We start from the raw sequence: 20,933 nt of genomic DNA, 5'->3' as shown, positions 1-20,933 counted from the left end.
TTTATTAGATCCACATCACACAGTGTGGCTTGTAGTAAACTTACAGGGCTGCTAAAATCACACAGTCTGTAGGAGGCTTAATTCACTGTTGGTCTGGTGGGATGTGAGGACACACATGGTGTTAATGGATGGGGAAATAGTCCAGTGACCAGAACAAGTGGATTAATCCACCTCTGGACACAAAAAACATGAGGAACATTTACACAACCATAGTTTTTGGTTAGAAAGGGGACTTTTTTATTATCAACTGGTTTGTGGTCTGGTCTTTAATAGTTCTCATCATGGTGAACCTGCAGGTTTACTCCACTGATTAAAACCAGTTCCAGCATAGTATCTGTCTGACATGGTTCTGACTGACTCACACAACAAAGATTCTTTTTTGTACATTATGTGTGTTTTGTTTTCTATTTAGATTCATTTTGCTGTGGGGAAAATAAAGTCACAGTTTTTGTTATAGTCCTGGTCAACAGTTTGAATTGTAGGTAAAAATGAGCAGAAGGTGCAACCTACAGACAGAGAGTCCAAGTCCACCGAGTCCACCAGCAGCGTCTTGTCTCCGTTCTTCTCCAGCAGTGACTGAGCTTTGACTGCAGCCTGAAGACAGAAGAACTAAATCAACATCAGCCAACACAAGCCAACATCAACCAGCATTAACCAACATCAGCCAACATCAACCAAGATCAGCCAACATCAACCAACATCAACCAAGATCAGCCAACATCAACCAACACACTGACTAAAGACAACAGAGGCAACTGCACTGACTACATGAGAAGCATGGCTTCCCCGAAAATTTGATTCAAAATATGTGCCAGTGAAATATTTAACTGTGTCTATATTACTCAGCATTCATGATGCAAGTAAATCTTTTTGTAATTAAGTGGGAAAAATTGGTGAAGCATCTCACTGATGATTCAGACACTAAAAAACTAAGCCAGTTTTTCGGCCTCAGTGAAATCCAGTGTTTTACTCTTGCAGATGGAATCACATCCAGAACCAAACACCGGACAAACTAAATGGCCATCGATGACATCCAGCTCACCTCTCTGGTCTCCAGCTTGCGGATGGTGGTGTTGGAGCTGCGCTGGAGAGCTTTAAGAAGACTCTGAAGTTCTCTTCTCTGCCACTGAGGGATGGGAGTGTTGTCGACAGCCTGCAGAGGAGATGGCAGCAGGAAACCAACTCAGTTAACTGATTTTAGAGGACATAGAAGGCATCAGAGATATTTTGACTGAGGATCTGCTTTGAGCCTGACGGTATCAAACACACCAGTTTCATTCCAAATTCAGATGGACACCATTTAAAATAAAAACTTGCTTAGACCAAATGATTTCTGTGATCAAAGTGGAGTCCATTATTACAAATTTACTTTGCTAACAATGAACTTGTGGTTTACTGATACCATAATGACTTCCTTGTTTTAAATGTTCAAATCAGACGTCGCCTGAAGATCATCCTCTAAATGCTTCTGTTTCCGTTTGTGCTTCTCAAACATAGTTCAATGAATTTTAACATCTGTAGTCATGAAATCCTTCGAGAGACTGGTGTTGGCCTACCTGAAGGACATCACAGGCCCCCTGCTCGACCCCCTGCAGTTTGCCTACCGAGCAAACAGGTCAGTGGAGGATGCAGTCAACATGGGATTACACTACATCTTCCACCACCTCGACTCCCCAGGGACATACACACAGGTCCTGTTTGTGGACTTCAGCTCAGCGTTCAACATCATCATCCCAGATATCCTCCACTCCAAACTCACCCAGCTCACTGTAGCAGCCCATCTGCCAGTGGATTAAATACTTCCTGACAGGCAGGAGGCAGCTGGGAAGGCTGAGGAAAATCATATCCAGCACCCGGACAATCAGCACTGGCATCCCCCAGGGATGTGTGCTCTCCCCTCTACTCTTCACCCTCTACACAAATTACTGCCCCTCAGGAGACCCATCTGTTAAACTCCTTAAATTTGCGGATGACACAACCATCATTGGCCTTATCCAGGTTGGTGACGAGTCTGCATATAGACGGAAGGTTGATCAGCTGGCCCTCTGGTCTGGTCAACCTGGAGCTGAATATGCTCAAAACAGTGGAGATGACAGTGGACTTCAGGAGGAGCCCCCAACACTGCCCCCCCCACAACCTACTCAACAGCACGGTGTCTACAGTGAAAACCTACAGATTTCTGGGTTCCAAAGTCTCCCAGGACCTAAGGTGGCATCCAACATAGACACAATCATCAAAAAGGCCCAGCAGAGGATGTACTTTCTCCACCAGCTCAGGAAGTTCAACCTTCTTCAGGGACTGCTGATTCAATAATCCAGTCTGTCCTCTGCACATCCATCACTGTCTGGTATGGATCAGCCACCAAACAGGACAGGGACAGACCACAACGGTCAGTTAAGTCTGCAGAGAAAATCACTGGTGCCAACCTGCCCTCCATTCAGGACTTACACACCTCCAGACTCAGGAAACGGGCAGGCAACATCACTGCAGACCCATCACACCCTGGTCACAACCTGTTCCAACTCCTCCCCTCTGACAGGCGCTACAGAGCACTGTACCCCAAAACAACCAGATATAAAAACACTTTCTTTCTGCAGGCTGTCATTCAAATGAACACTTAACAGTGTCAAATAAATCCAACCATGTAGTATATACTCTATTGTACATGTTGTATATACTGTACTGTACATGTTGTATATACAGTACTGTACATTGTACGTATACTGGTACACTCTGTCATGTACATCTACCTCAGGCATGTATGTCAGTAAGCTGCTAACATGTATTTCAGCATCTCTGATATATTCTCTGCACCACTGCACTTTATCACCTCTTATTTCACCTGTATAAATCAGTCCTTGTGTATATATGTGAAGACTGTTGCGTTGTAGTGTTGTTATTCTATGTTCAGTACACTGAGAGAGCCACGACACCAGAGTCACATTCCATGTATGTGCAAACCTACATCGCCAATAAACATGATTCTGTTCTGAACTGCAGTCATTACATACAATAAAGAGTACCGAGTATGAAAACACAATAATGCCCGAAGGCTTATTTTACTTCCATTGTGGTCCTCATAGTCATGAATATAGATATGTAGATATAAATGAATATAGATATGTAGATATACATTTCATAAGAGGAGATCATGTATTACAGACTAGAGAAGTGATTCTGTGTTTCTATATCAGAAATGTTGGTTTTGTCATCCTATAAATCAAATGCACAGGTTGTGAACCACTGCTGTATGGATTAAAACATGGATTATAATCCAGATTGATAGCTGGATTAAAACATGGTTTAATAATCAGATTGACAGCTGGATTAAAACATGTATTGATAATCAGATTGACAGCTGGATTAAAACATGGATTGATAATCAGATTGATAGCTGGATTAAAACATGGATTAATAACTCAGATTGATAGCTGGATTAAAACATGGATTAATAACTCAGATTGATAGCTGGATTAAAACATGGATTAATAACTCAGATTGATAGCTGGATTAAAACATGGATTAATAACTCAGATTGATAGCTGGATTAAAACACGGATTAATAATCATATTGATAGCTGGATTAAAACATGGATTAATAATCAGATTGATAGCTGGTAGTTTGAACTGGTTTCCTGTGTGAATGCTCACTCTGAATAAACTAACATGTTCATCATTTAGCGTGTTAAAGACAGCTGGGATGTGTCATCTACTGACACACCATCATGGAGGACGTGCTGTCCAGGGAAGACTCTGTACTCACATCCGACAGGACGCCCACCTCCTTGGCCAGCTGCTGTGCGGAGGGGAGGCAGGAGGAGATGGAGGCCTTTATTCTGGCTGACAGAGATTCCACGTCCTGGGTTAATGCCTGGCCGACTTCCCGGGCCTGGAAACACAAACCGACATACGGCATGACAACACTGTTTACACTGAGCATGAGTTGAAGCAGAACAGTCTCGCTGCTGATGTCTGTTCAGTCTTCATGCCTGGAACAACCATATTTACACTGCAACTGCACAGACAGAGTAACTCTCCTGTCCACACCAGGTACAGTAATCATATACAGACAGTGTAGTGATCATGTATTGGTACGGTGTATTAATCATGTATTGGTACAATGTATTAATCATGTATTGGTACAGTATAGTGATCATGTATTGGTACAGTGTATTAATCATGTATTGGTACAGTGTATTAATCATGTATTGGTACAGTATAGTGATCATGTATTGGTACAGTGTATTAATCATGTATTGGTACAGTGTATTAATCATGTATTGGTACAGTATAGTGATCATGTATTGGTACAGTGTATTAATCATGTATTGGTACAGTGTAGTGATCGTGTATTGGTACAGTGTATTAATCATGTATTGGTACAGTGTAGTGATCGTGTATTGGTACAGTGTATTAATCATGTATTGGTACAGTGTAGTGATCATGCATTGGTACAGTGTAGTGATCGTGCATTGGTACAGTGTAGTGATCGTGTATTGGTACAGTGTGTTAATCATGTATTGGTACAGTGTACTAATCATGTATTGGTACAGTATAGTGATCATGTATTGGTACAGTGTATTAATCATGTATTGGTACAGTGTAGTGATCGTGTATTGGTACAATGTATTAATCATGTATTGGTACAGTGTAGTGATCATGTATTGGTACAGTGAATTAATCATGTATTGGTACAGTGTATTGATCATGTATTGGTACAGTATAGTGATCATGTATTGGTACAGTGTATTAATCATGTATTGGTACAGTGTATTAATCATGTATTGGTACAGTGTAGTGATCGTGTATTGGTACAGTGTATTAATCATGTATTGGTACAGTGTAGTGATCGTGTATTGGTACAGTGTATTAATCATGTATTGGTACAGCGTAGTGATCATGCATTGGTACAGTGTAGTGATCGTGCATTGGTACAGTATAGTGATCGTGTATTGGTAGTGTGTTAATCATGTATTGGTACAGTGTATTAATCATGTATTGGTACAGTATAGTGATCATGTATTGGTACAGTGTAGTGATCATGTATTGGTACAGTGTATTAATCACGTATTGGTACAGTGTAGTGATCATTTATTGGTACAGTGTATTAATCATGTATTGGTACAGTGTAGTGATCATGTATTGGTACAGTGTAGTGATCGTGTATTGGTACAGTGTATTAATCATGTATTGGTACAGTGTAGTGATCATGTATTGGTACAGTGTATTAATCATGTATTGGTACAGTATAGTGATCATGTATTGGTACAGTGTATTAATCATGTATTGGTACAGTGTATTAATCATGTATTGGTACAGTGTAGTGATCGTGTATTGGTACAGTGTATTAATCATGTATTGGTACAGTATAGTGATCGTGTATTGGTACAGTTTAGTGATTGTGTATTGGTACAGTGTATTAATCATGTATTGGTACAGTGTATTGATCATGTATTGGTAGAGTGTATTAATCATGTATTGGTACAGTGTATTGATCATGTATTGGTACAGTGTATTGCTCATGTATTGGTACAGTGTGGTGATCATGTATTGGTACAGTGTGTTAATCATGTATTGGTACAGTGTGTTAATCATGTATTGGTACAGTGTAGTGATCGTGTATTGGTACAGTGTATTGCTCGTGTATTGGTACAGTTTAGTGATCGTGTATTGGTACAGTGAATTAATCATGTATTGGTACAGTGCAGTGATCATGTATTGGTACAGTGTAGTGATCATGTATTGGTACAGTGTATTAATCATGTATTGGTACAGTGTATTAATCATGTATTGGTACAGTGTAGTGATCATGTATTGGTACAGTGTATTGCTCATGTATTGGTACAGTGTAGTGATCATGTATTGGTACAGTGTATTAATCATGTATTGGTACAGTGTAGTGATCACGTATTGGTACAGTGTATTGCTCATGTATTGATCATGTATTGGTACAGTGTAGTGATCATGTATTGGTACAGTGTGATGATCGTGTATTGCTCGTGTATTGGTACATTGTATTGATCATGTATTGGTACAGTGTAGTGATCATGTATTGGTACAGTGTATTAATCATGTATTGGTACAGTGTAATGATTGTGTATTGGTACAGTGTATTGATCGTGTATTAGTACAGTGTATTGATCATATATGGACCAGATTTCGGACTCACCTGTCTGGCTTGATCTCCAGTAACAGCCACAATGCGACTGACTCCCTTCAACCTCTGTCTCTCTGACACAACCACCAGGTCCTCAATTGCCCCTGTCCTTAGTAGATGTCTAGACAGCAGAAAGAAAGAGTGTGAGAGAGAGAGTGTGTGTGAGAGATAGAGAGAGAGAAAGACTCTCTCTCTGTCTTTCACTCTCTCTCTCTCTCTCTCTCTGTCTCTCTCCAATAAAGCGATTTTGAATTTGAGCGAGAGAGAGACAGAAACAGAGAGAGCAAGTAAGACAGAGAGAGAAAGAGAGAGAGAGAGAGCTTTCTGCTGCACTGGTTTTACTGTGGTCACAAGTGAAACATTCATGATCAGTACTGGACAAGTACCAGAACATGTTTGGCACATCAGGTTCTTCTTCCTGTTCTTAATAAAACACATAGAACTGCTATTCGTTGGTTCTGAAAACAGTCTCCACACTAACACTTGGGTCCTACCACAGAGGTTTCCATGGAAACCAGCTCTGTTTTAATGACAGACAGCTGACCATGATGTGTATACTCACAACCTCTCTGACCAATCAGAATGCCTGTATGCATGTCAACTTCCTGTGGACATGGTGCTCATGTGATGAAAGAAGGTCTTACGTTCCACAGCACAGCTCCACAGACGTCTGTCTGTCTGTCCTGCTGTCCAGTAGTTCTGAGATTGGCACCCCAACAGACACCACCCTCACCGGGTCAGGGTACACCTGGGGTCAACAGGTCAAAGGTCAGCAGTGAACAGGAACCATCCTGTCCTTCAGTGGACATGTCACACAGTGGTCGTATTGGTTCCCAACAGCAGTTCCTGCAGCAGCACCACTGTGTTTCTGTTCTGTCAGGTAGGTCATCACATCAACCTGGCGTGTCAGCTCTAACACCGCCCTCCTGCACAGCCCGACACGTGTCAGAACAGAAACCCAGCAGCATCAGGGTGTCTCGTCCTGCAGCAGAACCGCTGCGTTTCTGTTCTGTCAGATAGGTCATCACATCAACCTGGCGTGTCAGCTCTAACACCGCCCTCCTGCACAGCCCGACACGTGTCAGAACAGAAACCCAGCAGCACCAGGGTGTCTCGTCCTGCAGCAGAACCGCTGCGTTTCTGTTCTGTCAGGTAGGTCATCACATCAACCTGGCGTGTCAGCTCTAACACCGCCCTCCTGCACAGCCCGACACGTGTCAGAACAGAAACCCAGCAGCACCAGGGTGTCTCGTCCTGCAGCAGAACCGCTGCGTTTCTGTTCTGTCAGGTAGGTCATCACATCAACCTGGCGTGTCAGCTCTAACACCGCCCTCCTGCACAGCCCGACACGTGTCAGAACAGAAACCCAGCAGCACCAGGGTGTCTCGTCCTGCAGCAGAACCGCTGCGTTTCTGTTCTGTCAGGTAGGTCATCACATCAACCTGGCGTGTCAGCTCTAACACCGCCCTCCTGCACAGCCCGACACGTGTCAGAACAGAAACCCAGCAGCACCAGGGTGTCTCGTCCTGCAGCAGAACCGCTGCGTTTCTGTTCTGTCAGGTAGGTCATCACATCAACCTGGCGTGTCAGCTCTAACACCGCCCTCCTGCACAGCCCGACACGTGTCAGAACAGAAACCCAGCAGCATCAGGGTGTCTCGTCCTGCAGCAGCACCACTGTGTTTCTGTTCTGTCAGGTAGGTCATCACATCAACCTGGCGTGTCAGCTCTAACACCGCCCTCCTGCACAGCCCGACACGTGTCAGAACAGAAACCCAGCAGCATCAGGGCGTCTCGTCCTGCAGCAGCACCACTGTGTTTCTCTTCTGTCAGGTAGGTCATCACATCAACCTGGCGTGTCAGCTCTAACACCGCCCTCCTGCACAGCCCGACACGTGTCAGAACAGAAACCCAGCAGCACCAGGGTGTCTTGTCCTGAGAAACTCCTTAGACACTTGTGGATTAGTTAATGTCTCAAAGCTGCAATCCATAGCATTTCTCTCTTAACAAATGTTTATGTTCTCCATGTGTGTGATGGAGTCAGGTCCTGTAACGATTATTATTATTATTATAACACCACCAGGCACCTTCACCACAGTTGGAGACACTCTCCTGTCTCTGTACACAGCTATTGAACTGTTTTGACCAGATAAGACCAACACTGGTGCAGCACTAAACACGTACATGTTGGAAAAGATTGAGACGTGATGCTGATGTATCCATGACAACCAATATGACTGTACAACAGTGATGCTGATGTGTCCATGACAACCAACATGACTGTACAACAGTGTTCCATACAGTGTGATGTAGTTTGTACTACATCAGACTGTCTGTGTTAGCTTTGGTCCCACGATCCATTTTTACAAGGGTGGGAACTGTTTGCTGCTGAGCTGACAGCATACCAGCCACAATGGCTGCTACACCTGGTTTGTAGTCCTCCTACACCTTGTTTGTAGTCCTGCTACACCTGGTTTGTAGTCCCAGAACATCAGAGTCAACAGGTATCACTATATATATATATATATATATATATATATATATATATATATACACATAACTTTGTTAAAAGAAACACTCAACGGTAGGGAAAGTGCTCAACAAATAAGGAGCTAAATACTCCAGTTAGTCAAGTAAATTGTTTATGAGACTACAAGCCTGTTTCATGCCATAAGCAATCATCAGCTGTCAATAATAATAATTATTACTGACAACTGATGATTGCTTATGGCATGAAACAGGCTTGTACTGTCTCATAAACAATTTACTCGACTCACTGGATTACATATATGTGGATTATATATATATGTGTGTGTGTGTGTGTGCACTGGAGAGAAGAGGAATGAAAGTCAGTAGCAGCAAGACGGAATACCTATCCATGAATGAGAGGAGGGCAGTGGAATGGCGAAGATGCAAGGAGTGGAGGTGATGAAGGTGTATGAGTTTAAATACTTGGGGTCAACTGTCCAAAGCAACGGGGAGTGCAGAAGAGACCTGAAGAAGAGAGTGCAGGCAGGGTGGAGGGGGTGGAGAAGAGTGTCAGGAGTGATGTGTGACAGAAGGGTACCAGCAAGAGTTAAAGGGAAGGTTTACAAGATGGTTGTGAGACCAGCTATGTTGTATGGTTTGGAGACAACGATGAAAAGACAGGAGGTGGAGCTGGAGGTGGCAGAGGTGAAGATGATAAGATTTTCATTGGGAGTGATGAAGAAGGACGGGAATAGGAATGAGTATGTTAGAGGGACCGCTCAGGTTGGACGGTTTGGAGACAAAGTAATAGAGACAAGATGGAGATGGTTTGGACATGTGTGGAGGAGAGATGCTGGGTATATTGGGAGAAGGATGCTGAATAAGGAGCTGCCAGGGAAGAGGAGAAGAGGAAGGCCAAAGAGGAGGTTTATGGATGTGGTGAGGGAGGACATGCAGGTGGCTGGTGTGACAGAGGAAGATGCAGAGGACAGGAAGAGATGGAAACGGATGATCCGCTGTGGCGCCCCCTAACAGGAGCAGCCAAAAGTAGTAGTAGTAGTAGTAGTAGTAGTAGTGGTAGTAGTAGTAGTAGTAGTAGTAGCAGTAGCAGTAATGGTAGTAGTAGTAGTGGTGGTGGTAGTAGTGGCAGTAGTGGTAGTAATAGTAGTAGTAGTAGTGGTAGTATTAGTAGTAGCAGTAATAGTAGTAGTAGTGGTATTAGCAGTCGTAGCAGTAGTAATAGTAGCAGCAGCAGCAGTAGTAGTAGTAGTGGTGGTGGTGGTAGTAGTAGTAGTAGTAGTGGTGATGGTAGTGGTATTATAAATGAGACAATGGTTGGAAACAGAAGATAAAACAGCGGATATCAACAGAAGGTTATGGTGCTGGAAAACTTCATTTGTGCTGGAAAATGTTATGGTGCTGGAAAACAAATGAAGTGTGCTGAAGACGGCGTTCACCTCATCTATGGTCCTGAGACCGGGGATGGTGCTGGCCCGGTCCAGAGGAATCTCCTCTACATAGACTGTTTGGTTTTCTGTGACGACGTCCTGGACAAAGCAGTCCAACTGCTTAAGTTGGGAGATGCTCAGAGAAGCCTGAAGAATAAAGTTAAGAATAAAACCAAGCAACATGAGGACTGAAGCCCGAGACGGTCATCACATTACTGACCCCAGTCTAACTAGCACTCCCAAAACCTGACACCTATCTACTGCCACGTGCTCCCAGATACAAACTTTATTCGTACTTTAAACTGGCCAACCACATCAGGACATGGAGGGAGTATTCACCTTCTCAATATCATAGAATCTTCCTCACATGTTTGACTTTTAGGTTTGCAACAAGTTCCCTACAGAACTAAGGTGGAATTAAGGTGGAATACTTGCCCCAATGCCTTGTTTGTTGTTTGTTTGTTTGAGAGATGTCTGAAAGTGCTAGAAGCTGCTGTGAACTGCAGTCAAAGTGCTTGAGTGCATGGGCACACTTGGCCAGTAAAGTTGATTCTGATGTCTGGAATGTTTTGTAAAGGGTGACACGTAACTTGAGTCCTTAATGAAACAAGACTTGTGTTTCACAAATACTACACAACCACTGGCTACATCTTTCTTGACATCATTCTGTAAACACAAATCTCTGTGCAGAGAAGTACATGTTGTACCTTGACACTGAAATCGAAGCGGAGGCGGTCTGCTGTGACGTGGGAGCCTCTCTGCTCGGTGCTGGGGCCCAGCAGACCCCGCAGGGCCCAGCTCAGGAGGTGGGTGGCGGTGTGTTTCACCATGCAGGCCAGCCGCTGGCCCTGGAGAGACAACAGCATTCACATTTACACTGACTAGTCTTCAATGAAGCGAGAGACCAGTGTCTTGCTCAAAGACACCGCAACAGGCACCGCTGTGGGGACTGCACCAGTCATACTGGTTACAGGGTGACTTCTCTAATCACCAAGCCATCTAGGAAACACTCAATTCCTCAACTGGCGCATGACATCAAAACTTATTTTCTCCATCATTAGGATAAACAGATTCACCACATGAAAGAAATCCCTTAAAATACGCATGTTCAGCTTCACAGTTCCTTTATGTGGCCAAGGGAGGAACTCACTCGCTGTTACCAGCATGGGAGGAGGGGGACCTAACATCAGGGGCTTGACAATGAAATCAAAGAAGTTCACTGACCATGTGTCATTTTGTTCAATTAAATCAACAAATAATTAAAGTTTAATGTAAAAAATTAAAAACTCGGTGTTCAGCTTCCTGCCCCCCATGAAGGATCAAACCAACCATTATTCCTCCTATGACCAGCATGTTACTACTGACACCTGACCTGCTACGTCTCATGTCTACTGAACACACATAGAATACGCCTACTGAACAGACACAGAATAAATCTACTGAACACATAGAATACACCAACTGAACACATACTAGAATACACCTACTGAACACACGCAGAATCTACTGAACACATAGAATACACCAACTGAACACACATAGAATACACCAACTGAACACATACTAGAATACACCTACTGAACACACGTAGAACACACCCACTGAACACATATAGAATAAATCTACTGAACACACAGAATACACCTACTGAACACACGCAGAATAAATCTACTGAACACATAGAATAAATCTACTGAACACAAAGAATGCATCTACTGAACACATAAAATACATCTACTGAACACATATAGAATGAATCTACTGAACACAGAATAAATATACTGAACATATAGAATAATCTACTGAACACAAATAATAAATCCACTGAACACGCGGAATAAATCTACTGAACACAAATAATAAAGCTACTGAACATACGGAATAAATCTACTGAACACATAGAATAAATCTACTGAACACAAATAATAAATCTACTGAACATACGGAATAAATCTACCGAACACATATAGACTAAATCTACTGGACACAGAATAAATCTACTGAACACAGATAGAATAAATCTACTGAACACATATAGAATAAATATATTGAACACATTGGGAATAAATATACTGATCAGACAGAATAAATCTACTGAACACACATATAGAATAAATCTACTGAACACAGAATAAATCTACTGAACACACATAGAATAAATATACTGAACACACATAGAATAAATATACTGAACACATATACAGTGGAGAGAAAATGAATGTGCTCCCTTCAGAGTTCTGGCATTTTGCTGTGTTCAGGGTCTGTACATTTCATGGGTTTAAGCGGGACTTGTTTTGCCCTGATCTAAAGTACACAAGCTACCATATGAATGCGTTAAAATAATTCTAATAAAAAATGGAGCATTTAATTGACAAAACTGACATTTATTTTTTAAGTATAACCCGAGTCAGCTGTTAGGGTCACAGGGATGCAGGAGTCTATCCCAGCAGTCATTGGGCGGCAGGCGGGGACACACCCTGGACAGGCAGCCAGTCCATCACAGAGCTGATTTATCTTATAATTGTTATTACTGTAATAAACGTTTATTTTTATTTATTTATTTTTGCTTTGGTGGTGGGTGAGGGTTGGGTGGGAGGGGGCATTTCCATTTCCATTGCATTTGTATCTTCTTCTTTTTTTTGTACATGCAATGTTCCTTCCAATAAAACATTATTGAAAATAAATAAATGCACTACCTGGTTCTCTCTACAGGCTGTTGTTCTTCAAAAACTCAACAAGAAGAATCAAACACTGTGATGGTTGCATCAGAACCAGTACCTGATCCAGGTGGAGCAGAACCGAGTCTCCTATCCTAAGAGTGTCAGCAGCCGTCACCTGGTGAACCACATATCCCCCTGCTAGAGATACCATCTCCACAGGATGCAGCACCTCCTACAGACAGACAGACAGAGAGAGAGAGAGAGAGAGAGAGAGAGAGAGAGAGACAGACAGACAGACAGATAGACAGAGGTCTATGATGACAGAGCAACTAAACAGATAAACCAAGGTGGACTGGGTAAGTATAAGCAGACCTATAGTTTTTAAGGGGACAGAATTTGTGTCCATCTAAACAGATTGAGCCAATGCATTGTCTCTGAACTGATATTTTGACAGATGGAGAGAACAGAGAGCTGTCTGTCTTTTCTATGGAATGTTGATCTGTATTTTTACAAGCATCAGAAGTTGAAAACATTCTGATTTTTTTGAAGCAGGGCGGTGGAGCTCTGCTCTTTTCAAAAATGCAGATACCTCATTTCCCTTGTACACAGCTTCAGATGAGGTGGCGGTTCAACCCATGTACTTTCCTAACGTTAAGTCAGTAATACTGTGAACCCACAGCCCAGAGAGAGCATTTTCTTTTCTTCTGCCAGGGAACAAGAACCACAACAGTCTACTTGTGTTTGTTAGGGTCTATGTTTCCTTGGTCACAGATTCTAATCCACCCACCCTGTTCCAAACGCGCCATGTTTCCATTCACATCTTCCATTTGGAGTCAGTTTACCAGGTAATCAACTATCATGTGGAGGTGTGCTTCTGTTCCACAATATCTAGCTGGGAAGCTAGACAGCAACAGCAGCAAGAGGTTGGTGTCCTGTCTTATATAGTTTCTACCCTCCTTGTCTAATAACTATTGTATACCAACCACCCAACTAAGTAGCTGGCTAACTAGCCAACTAACTAGCCAGGTAACTAGCCAACTAAGTAGCTGACGAACTAGCCAACTAACTAGCTGACGAACTAGCAAACTAACTAGCCAGCTAAAGTAAAATGTGTGAAGTCTGACCTGCTCTCCATCTCTGATGAAATAGCCCTGATCATGTGACTGCCCCCCCTGCTCAGAGTAGAAGCAGGTACGGTCCAGAATGACCCCACAACTCTGACCCCTGGTGACCTCTGACACCAGAGTTTGTCCGCTGTACAGAGCCTGGATGCTGGCTTGGCAGGACGGGAACACTGGAAGACCAAAAACAAGAGGACATGGAGTAGTTTCCAGGAGTGGATATTCAATATAACACATATGGATCTCTTCTCATATTCTGTATTTAGTAGTGATGTGGTGCAGGCCAAACTCAAAGGCACCTACAGACAAAAAACTACTTATTAAACTTTGGTCCTCTCATACAATCTGACTCACTTACTTATAATCGCTTCCTGCACAGCGATGCAAACAGATGGTCAAAATGAAAAATATCTGTCCATCCATCCTTTTTGCTGTGTGTTATTTTTTTCAATAAACTGTGTAGACTAAATAATGTAAAATACAACAGTTTTTATTGATATAAAAACTCTGACCAAAAAGAAAGAACACTTCAAATACTAACAAAATGAACTTGTTGTATTCCTTCAAATGATTTTTAAGTGTCTCATCACATTTATTCATGTTAAAAGTATCTCGGTTTCTACCACCTAGTGAATAAAAGTAGCTGGGTTTCTACCACCTTATGAATAAAAGTAGCTGGGTTTCTACCACCTCATGAATAAAAGTAGCTGGGTTTCTACCACCTTGTGAAAAAAAGTAGCTGGGTTTCTACCACCTCATGAATAAAAGTAGCTGGGTTTCTACCACCTTATGAATAAAAGTAGCTGGGTTTCTACCACCTCATGAATAAAAGTAGCTGGGTTTCTACCACCTAGTGAATAAAGTAGCTGGGTTTCTACCACCTTATGAATAAAAGTAGCTGGGTTTCTACCACCTCATGAATAAAAGTAGCTGGGTTTCTACCACCTCATGAATAAAAGTAGCTGGGTTTCTACCACCTCATGAATACAAGTAGCTGGGTTTCTACCACCTTATGAATAAAAGTAGCTGGGTTTCTACCACCTCATGAATAAAAGTAGCTGGGTTTCTACCACCTCATGAATAAAAGTAGCTGGGTTTCTACCACCTCATGAATAAAAGTAACTGGGTTTCTACCACCTCATGAATAAAAGTAACTGGGTTTCTACCACCTCATGAATAAAAGTAGCTGGGTTTCTACCACCTTATGAATACAAGTAGCTGGGTTTCTACCACCTTGTGATACACTGACATTACAGAAGTGTCTGTTGGGCTGTTTTTTTTTGTCACCTTCTTAAGACGCGTCTTGCCGTTTTAAGTTTTGAATGTCAGTTGACAACATACAGACACACCACCGTGGGGCGTTCATAACACCTTTATGACAGCTGGTGCAGACGGAGAGCAAGACCAATATAAAGAAACTAACCAAGTTTGATTGGGTGTAATATAGCCAAAAGATCAAAACGGGGGGGGGGTACCATATTGGTTGTGGGCGTCAAGGCTGTATTGGTATTTAGGACTGTCGTCTGTCTGAGGGACCGCTCTGCTCTGCAGCAATGCCAGGCTGTGGACGTCCAACCTCAACTGGTTCTCCATCTCAGAGAGCTGGAGCTCTGATCGACGCTGGTGTGTGTGTGGTTGGGGGGGGGGGGGGAGTAGGGAGGGAGAGGGAGAGGGAGAGAGAGATTTAGTTCTTACTCACTTTAGCGCCTCTCTAGCGGGTTTGGCTATAGTGAGAGGTGGCTATCCTGTGTTCTTTAAAACATCTAATCAAATAAGTGGGGTTTCACTAATAAACATATCAGTGTTTAACTTGTATGTGGGTAATCACTACTTAGTAGGCTATATGCAATACTCTTTTTCTTAATTAACTTAAAATATCAAAAGTAATCATTCAACACCACTGTGTTATAAGAAGTTTAAAATATTTACTTAGAAAATATTGTTCAGTATGTAAATGCTTCGTTTTCAAATATCTTTTGAAATCTCCCAGTCAAATACATACACATACACATTGAAACATAAGGGCCCAAGGAAAAAAAATAGCCGGCAGTAACCTAGCCTACTTTCAAATACCCAGTTCAAATGATGCAGGCCTGAGTGTAGCTTGTGAACGTTGTAGCCTTAAACAAAATGGCTGCTTCACCTCGCAGGCAAAACAAAATGGCTGCTTCCCCATCCAGGCAAAAACAAAAGAACGGTACCTTCCCTCAATGGAATGTAGCCGCCAATACACAAGGTCCAAGGCGGCGGCAGCAGGAGGAGATATGACCAGAAGATTCACGATGCTGACGATCTCGGCAAAGTCCACCACTCGGCAACGCTATCCGGCTCCGTCGGGGTCTTTGTTCGTCGTCCGTGTCGCAGTTCCACACAGGCTTTGCTAGTCGAGGTCGCTGGTCACTAGCTTGTTAGCAAAGTCCATGCAAAAGCACTAGCCACTAAGTCAGCAGCCAACTTCGGTCTTCTTGTGCTGAGTAGTTCACTCAAAACGGACAGAAATATCCCCGTTAAAGTTCAGTATAAGAGTCCTGGCTGGTTGCACACTTTCACTACAAATGGGGTACACATTAACGTAACATCTCGTGTTTTTCTTTTCAGCAGACAACACGCTTCTTCCCTCTTACTCCTGCGTCGCTCCCTCTCCACCCCCTCCCTCGCCCTTTGACCTCCAATGTGATTGGCTCATTCACCAGAGTTAAAAAAAAACTAACTTCACAAAACATCTGTGTACCTCTTTCTTCCTCTTCTTACAGGCATTTCTAAAGCATTTTCACATGTATTATTACACAACAAATATTTAACATTTTTAGATGCTGTATTCAGTAAAACATGAACATTACCCAATATGCACTTCTCTCACTGAGCAAAATCATAATCATTCCTTGTTGGTCAATGAATCTTAACAATGTAACCGTAAATTCTATTTATTAAACTATGAAATTATTTACTCAAAATTATATCTTATAATAATGAATACATTTCAACAGGGTTACATCACTGTTGCAACTTAAGTTCTGGATTCTGATTTTTATTCCATTGGTAACGGTCTGGTTTTGCACATAATTCCCAGATCCTGATCTCATTCCTGCTCAGGAGCTAATACTAAATACTGGTAATATTCAGAACTTTGTTCAGAGCTAATACTAAATACTGGTAATACTCAGAACTTTACTCAGCAGCTAATACTAAATACTGGTAATACTCAGAACTTTGTTCAGAGCTAATACTAAATACTGGTAATACTCAGAACTTTGTTCAGAGCTAATACTAAATACTGGTAATACTCAGAACTTTGTTCAGAGGTAATACTAAATACTGGTAATACTCAGAACTTTACTCAGCAGCTAATACTAAATACTGGTAATACTCAGAACTTTGCTCAGCAGCTAATACTAAATACTGGTAATACTCAGAACTTTGCTCAGCAGCTAATACTAAATACAGGTAATACTCAGAACTTTGTTCAGAGGTAATACTAAATACTGGTAATACTCAAAACTTTGCTCAGCAGCTAATACTAAATACTGATAATACTCAGAACTTTGCTCAGGAGCTAATACTAAATACTGGTAATACTCAGAACTTTGCTCAGCAGCTAATAGTAAATACTGGTAATACTCAGAACTTTGTTCAGAGGTAATACTAAATACTGGTAATACTCAGAACTTTGTTCAGATGTAATACTAAATACTGGTAATACTCTGAACTTTGCTCAGGAGCTAATACTAAATAATGGTAATACTCAGAACTTTGCTCAGGAGCTAATACTAAATACTGGTGATACTCAGAACTTTGCTCAGCAGCTAATACTAAATACTGGTAATACTCAGAACTTTGTTCAGAGGTAATACTAAATACTGGTAATACTCAGAACTTTGTTCAGAGGTAATACTAAATACTGGTAATACTCAGAACTTTGCTCAGCAGCTAATACTAAATACTGGTAATACTCAGAACTTTGCGCAGGAGCTAATACTAAATACTGGTAATACTCAGAACTTTGCTCAGGTGGTAATACTAAATACTGGTAATACTCAGAACTTTGCTCAGGAGCTAATACTAAATACTGGTAATACTCAGAACTTTGTTCAGAGGTAATACTAAACACTGGTAATACTCAGAACTTTGCCCAGGAGCTAATACTAAATACTGGTAATACTCATAACTTTGCTCAGGAGCTAATACTAAATACTGGTAATACTCAGAAATTTGCTCAGGAGGCAATACTAAATACTGGTAATACTGACAATTTTGCTCAGGAGGTAATACTAAAAACTGGTAATACTCAGAACCTTGTTCAGAGGTAATACTAAATACTGGTAATACTCAGAAATTTGCTCAGGAGGTAATAATAAATACTGGTAATACTGACAATTTTGCTCAGGAGGTAATACTAAATACTGGTAATACTCAGAACTTTGTTCAGAGGTAATACTAAATACTGGTAATACTCAGAACTTTGTTCAGGAGGTAATACTAAATACTGGTAATACTGAGAACTTTGCTCAGGAGGTAATACTAAAAACTGGTAATACTGAGAACTTTGCTCAGGACGTAATACTAAATACCGGTAATACTCAGAAGGTTGTTCAGAGGTCATACTAAATACTGGTAATACTCAGAAATTTGCTCAGGAGGTAATATTAAATACTGGTAATACTCAGAAATTTGCTCAGGAGGTAATACTAAATACTGGTAATAGTGAGAACTTTGCTCAGGAGGTAATACTAAATACTGGTAATACTGACAACTTTGTTCAGAGGTAATACTAAATACTGGTAATACTCAGAACTTTGCTCAGGAGGTAATACTAAATACTGGTAATACTGAGAACTTTGCTCAGTAGGTAATACTAAATACTGGTAATAGTGAGAACTTTGCTCAGGAGGTAATACTAAATACTGGTAATAGTGAGAACTTTGCTCAGGAGGTTATATTAAATACTGGTATGTTGAGAACTCTGAGGTGGGGCTAACAGCGCTGTCAATCCTGATTGGTCAAATAATGTGTCCTCACACCATCAGCACTGCACTCTGTCTACAACCGCCATTCTAAAAACAGCAGCGGGACAACCACTGTTGTTTTCTGTGTACAAAAACATGAAAAATGACGCTGACAGGGTTACTGCATGTTTTTGTGTCATATTTGCCAAACTTCACGGTTCTTCAGATACTATGGAAACTGAAAGATGAACCTATAGCAGAATTTACACAAGTTATGAAATGTTCTAGATACGAAAAGTTCCAGGTTAAGAGTAATTAAATTGTGACAGTGTACCCCCCCATATATATCATAAGATAAAGATACGACTCCAAATGTACCACTGTCTATATATAATGAGAAAATATTGCTGGTTAACTGCTGGTTATATCACACAGCAAACCATTACCTAGACCACAGCCCCACTTACACTCTGCATCTCATGTAATCTGGATCCAGATGGGGTTGCTTTACACCACATTTACACTCTGCATCTCATGTAATCTGGATCCAGATGGGGTTTCCTTTACACCACATTTACATTCTGCATCTCATGTAATCTGGATCCAGACTGGGTTTCCTTTACACCACATTTACACTTTGCATCTCATGTAATCTGGATCCAGACAGGGTTTCCTTTACACCACATTTATACTCTGCACCTCATGTAATCTGGATCCAGATGGGGTTTCCTTTACACCACATTTACACTCTGCACCTCATGTAATCTGGATCCAGATGGGGCTCCTTTACACCACATTTACACTTTGCATCTCATGTAATCTGGATCCAGATGGGGTTTCCTTTACACCACATTTACGTTCTGCATCTCATGTAATCTGGATCCAGATGGGGTTTCCTTTACACCACATTTACATTCTGCACCTCATGTAATCTGGATCCAGACTGGGTTTCCTTTACACCACATTTATACTCTGCATCTCATGTAATCTGGATCCAGACAGGGTTTCCTTTACACCACATTTATACTCTGCACCTCATGTAATCTGGATCCAGATGGGGTTTCCTTTACACCACATTTACATTCTGCATCTCATGTAATCTGGATCCAGATGGGGTTTCCTTTACACCACATTTACACTTTGCACCTCATGTAATCTGGATCCAGATGGGGTTTCCTTTACACCACATTTACACTTTGCACCTCATGTAATCTGGATCCAGATGGGGTTTCCTTTACACAACATTTACATTCTGCACCTCATGTAATCTGGATCCAGATGAGGTTTCCTTTACACCACATTTACACTCTGCACCTCATGTAATCTGGATCCAGATGAGGTTTCCTTTACACCACATTTACACTCTGCACCTCATGTAATCTGGATCCGGATGGGGTTTCCTTTACACCACATTTACACCAGTTAACAACATATGTTCTTCAGCAGCTGAAGAGAAATTCTGTTTCACTCCCCCAAAAGTTTTCCCGGGCATTCTGACAAGTCTTCCTGGATGTAGCTTAATGTTCAGTGGTCTAGTGAGAGTACGGATATGTCACATGAGGATGGGAGTTAATGTTCAGTTTACACTGATCCAATATATAGACACAAATCTCACCCCCAGTACCCAAGTGTACCAACAAAATCAGATTAAAATCCACCACCACTGCAAAACAGAGTATTTAGTCCTTAATCCGAATACTGAGGAGCCCAAACACATCTTAACGCCAGGCGTAAATGTGTCACATGTGGGAAGAGACCTCTGAGAGGGTCATGTGACACTAATGGACCAATCACCTTCTCTTCTTGGGCTCTGAGACACTCCACTTCTGTGTGGTCCACCCTGGTCCCCCTTTCCTCCACCATTAGGTCCACCAGATCGAGAGGGAAGCCCAGGTTCCGGTGCAGAGACCAAGCCACGGCACCTGTGGACACATGACACTATCCTGCTCAAAGACACTTGGGCAGGACAGGAGGACCAACCTCCCACCCAGTGGTTACAACACACTTCATGTAAGGCTCATGTAAGGCCCCGTTCACACTGAATCTGTGGGCTTGGTCACTGTAGCTATCACCTGGAGTCTCACACACACACACACACACACACACACACACACAAACAGCCAAACTCGTTTACAG

The 20,933-nt window shown here is 41.8% G+C and overlaps 1 protein-coding gene across 1 annotated transcript in view; it reads right to left on the bottom strand.

The window, feature by feature from the left end:
* aars2 (alanyl-tRNA synthetase 2, mitochondrial (putative)) overlaps positions 1 to 20,933 on the bottom strand; it is a 63,037-nt gene that overhangs the window by 4,442 nt on the left and 37,662 nt on the right. The window contains exons 10-20 of the mRNA XM_056280796.1: positions 20,592 to 20,719; positions 15,330 to 15,474; positions 13,858 to 14,027; positions 12,852 to 12,965; positions 10,781 to 10,921; positions 10,083 to 10,220; positions 6,802 to 6,905; positions 6,170 to 6,278; positions 3,764 to 3,889; positions 1,043 to 1,153; positions 511 to 594 (exon numbers count right to left, since the gene is read on the bottom strand). Of these exons, the coding sequence (XP_056136771.1) occupies positions 511 to 594; positions 1,043 to 1,153; positions 3,764 to 3,889; positions 6,170 to 6,278; positions 6,802 to 6,905; positions 10,083 to 10,220; positions 10,781 to 10,921; positions 12,852 to 12,965; positions 13,858 to 14,027; positions 15,330 to 15,474; positions 20,592 to 20,719 (1,370 nt within the window). The remainder of the gene's footprint in view (positions 1 to 510; positions 595 to 1,042; positions 1,154 to 3,763; positions 3,890 to 6,169; positions 6,279 to 6,801; positions 6,906 to 10,082; positions 10,221 to 10,780; positions 10,922 to 12,851; positions 12,966 to 13,857; positions 14,028 to 15,329; positions 15,475 to 20,591; positions 20,720 to 20,933) is intronic.

Source organism: Lampris incognitus, chromosome 5, assembly GCF_029633865.1.
Source record: "Lampris incognitus isolate fLamInc1 chromosome 5, fLamInc1.hap2, whole genome shotgun sequence".
Lineage (NCBI taxonomy): Eukaryota > Metazoa > Chordata > Actinopteri > Lampriformes > Lampridae > Lampris > Lampris incognitus.
This window is presented reverse-complemented; position numbering and strand designations above follow the sequence as displayed.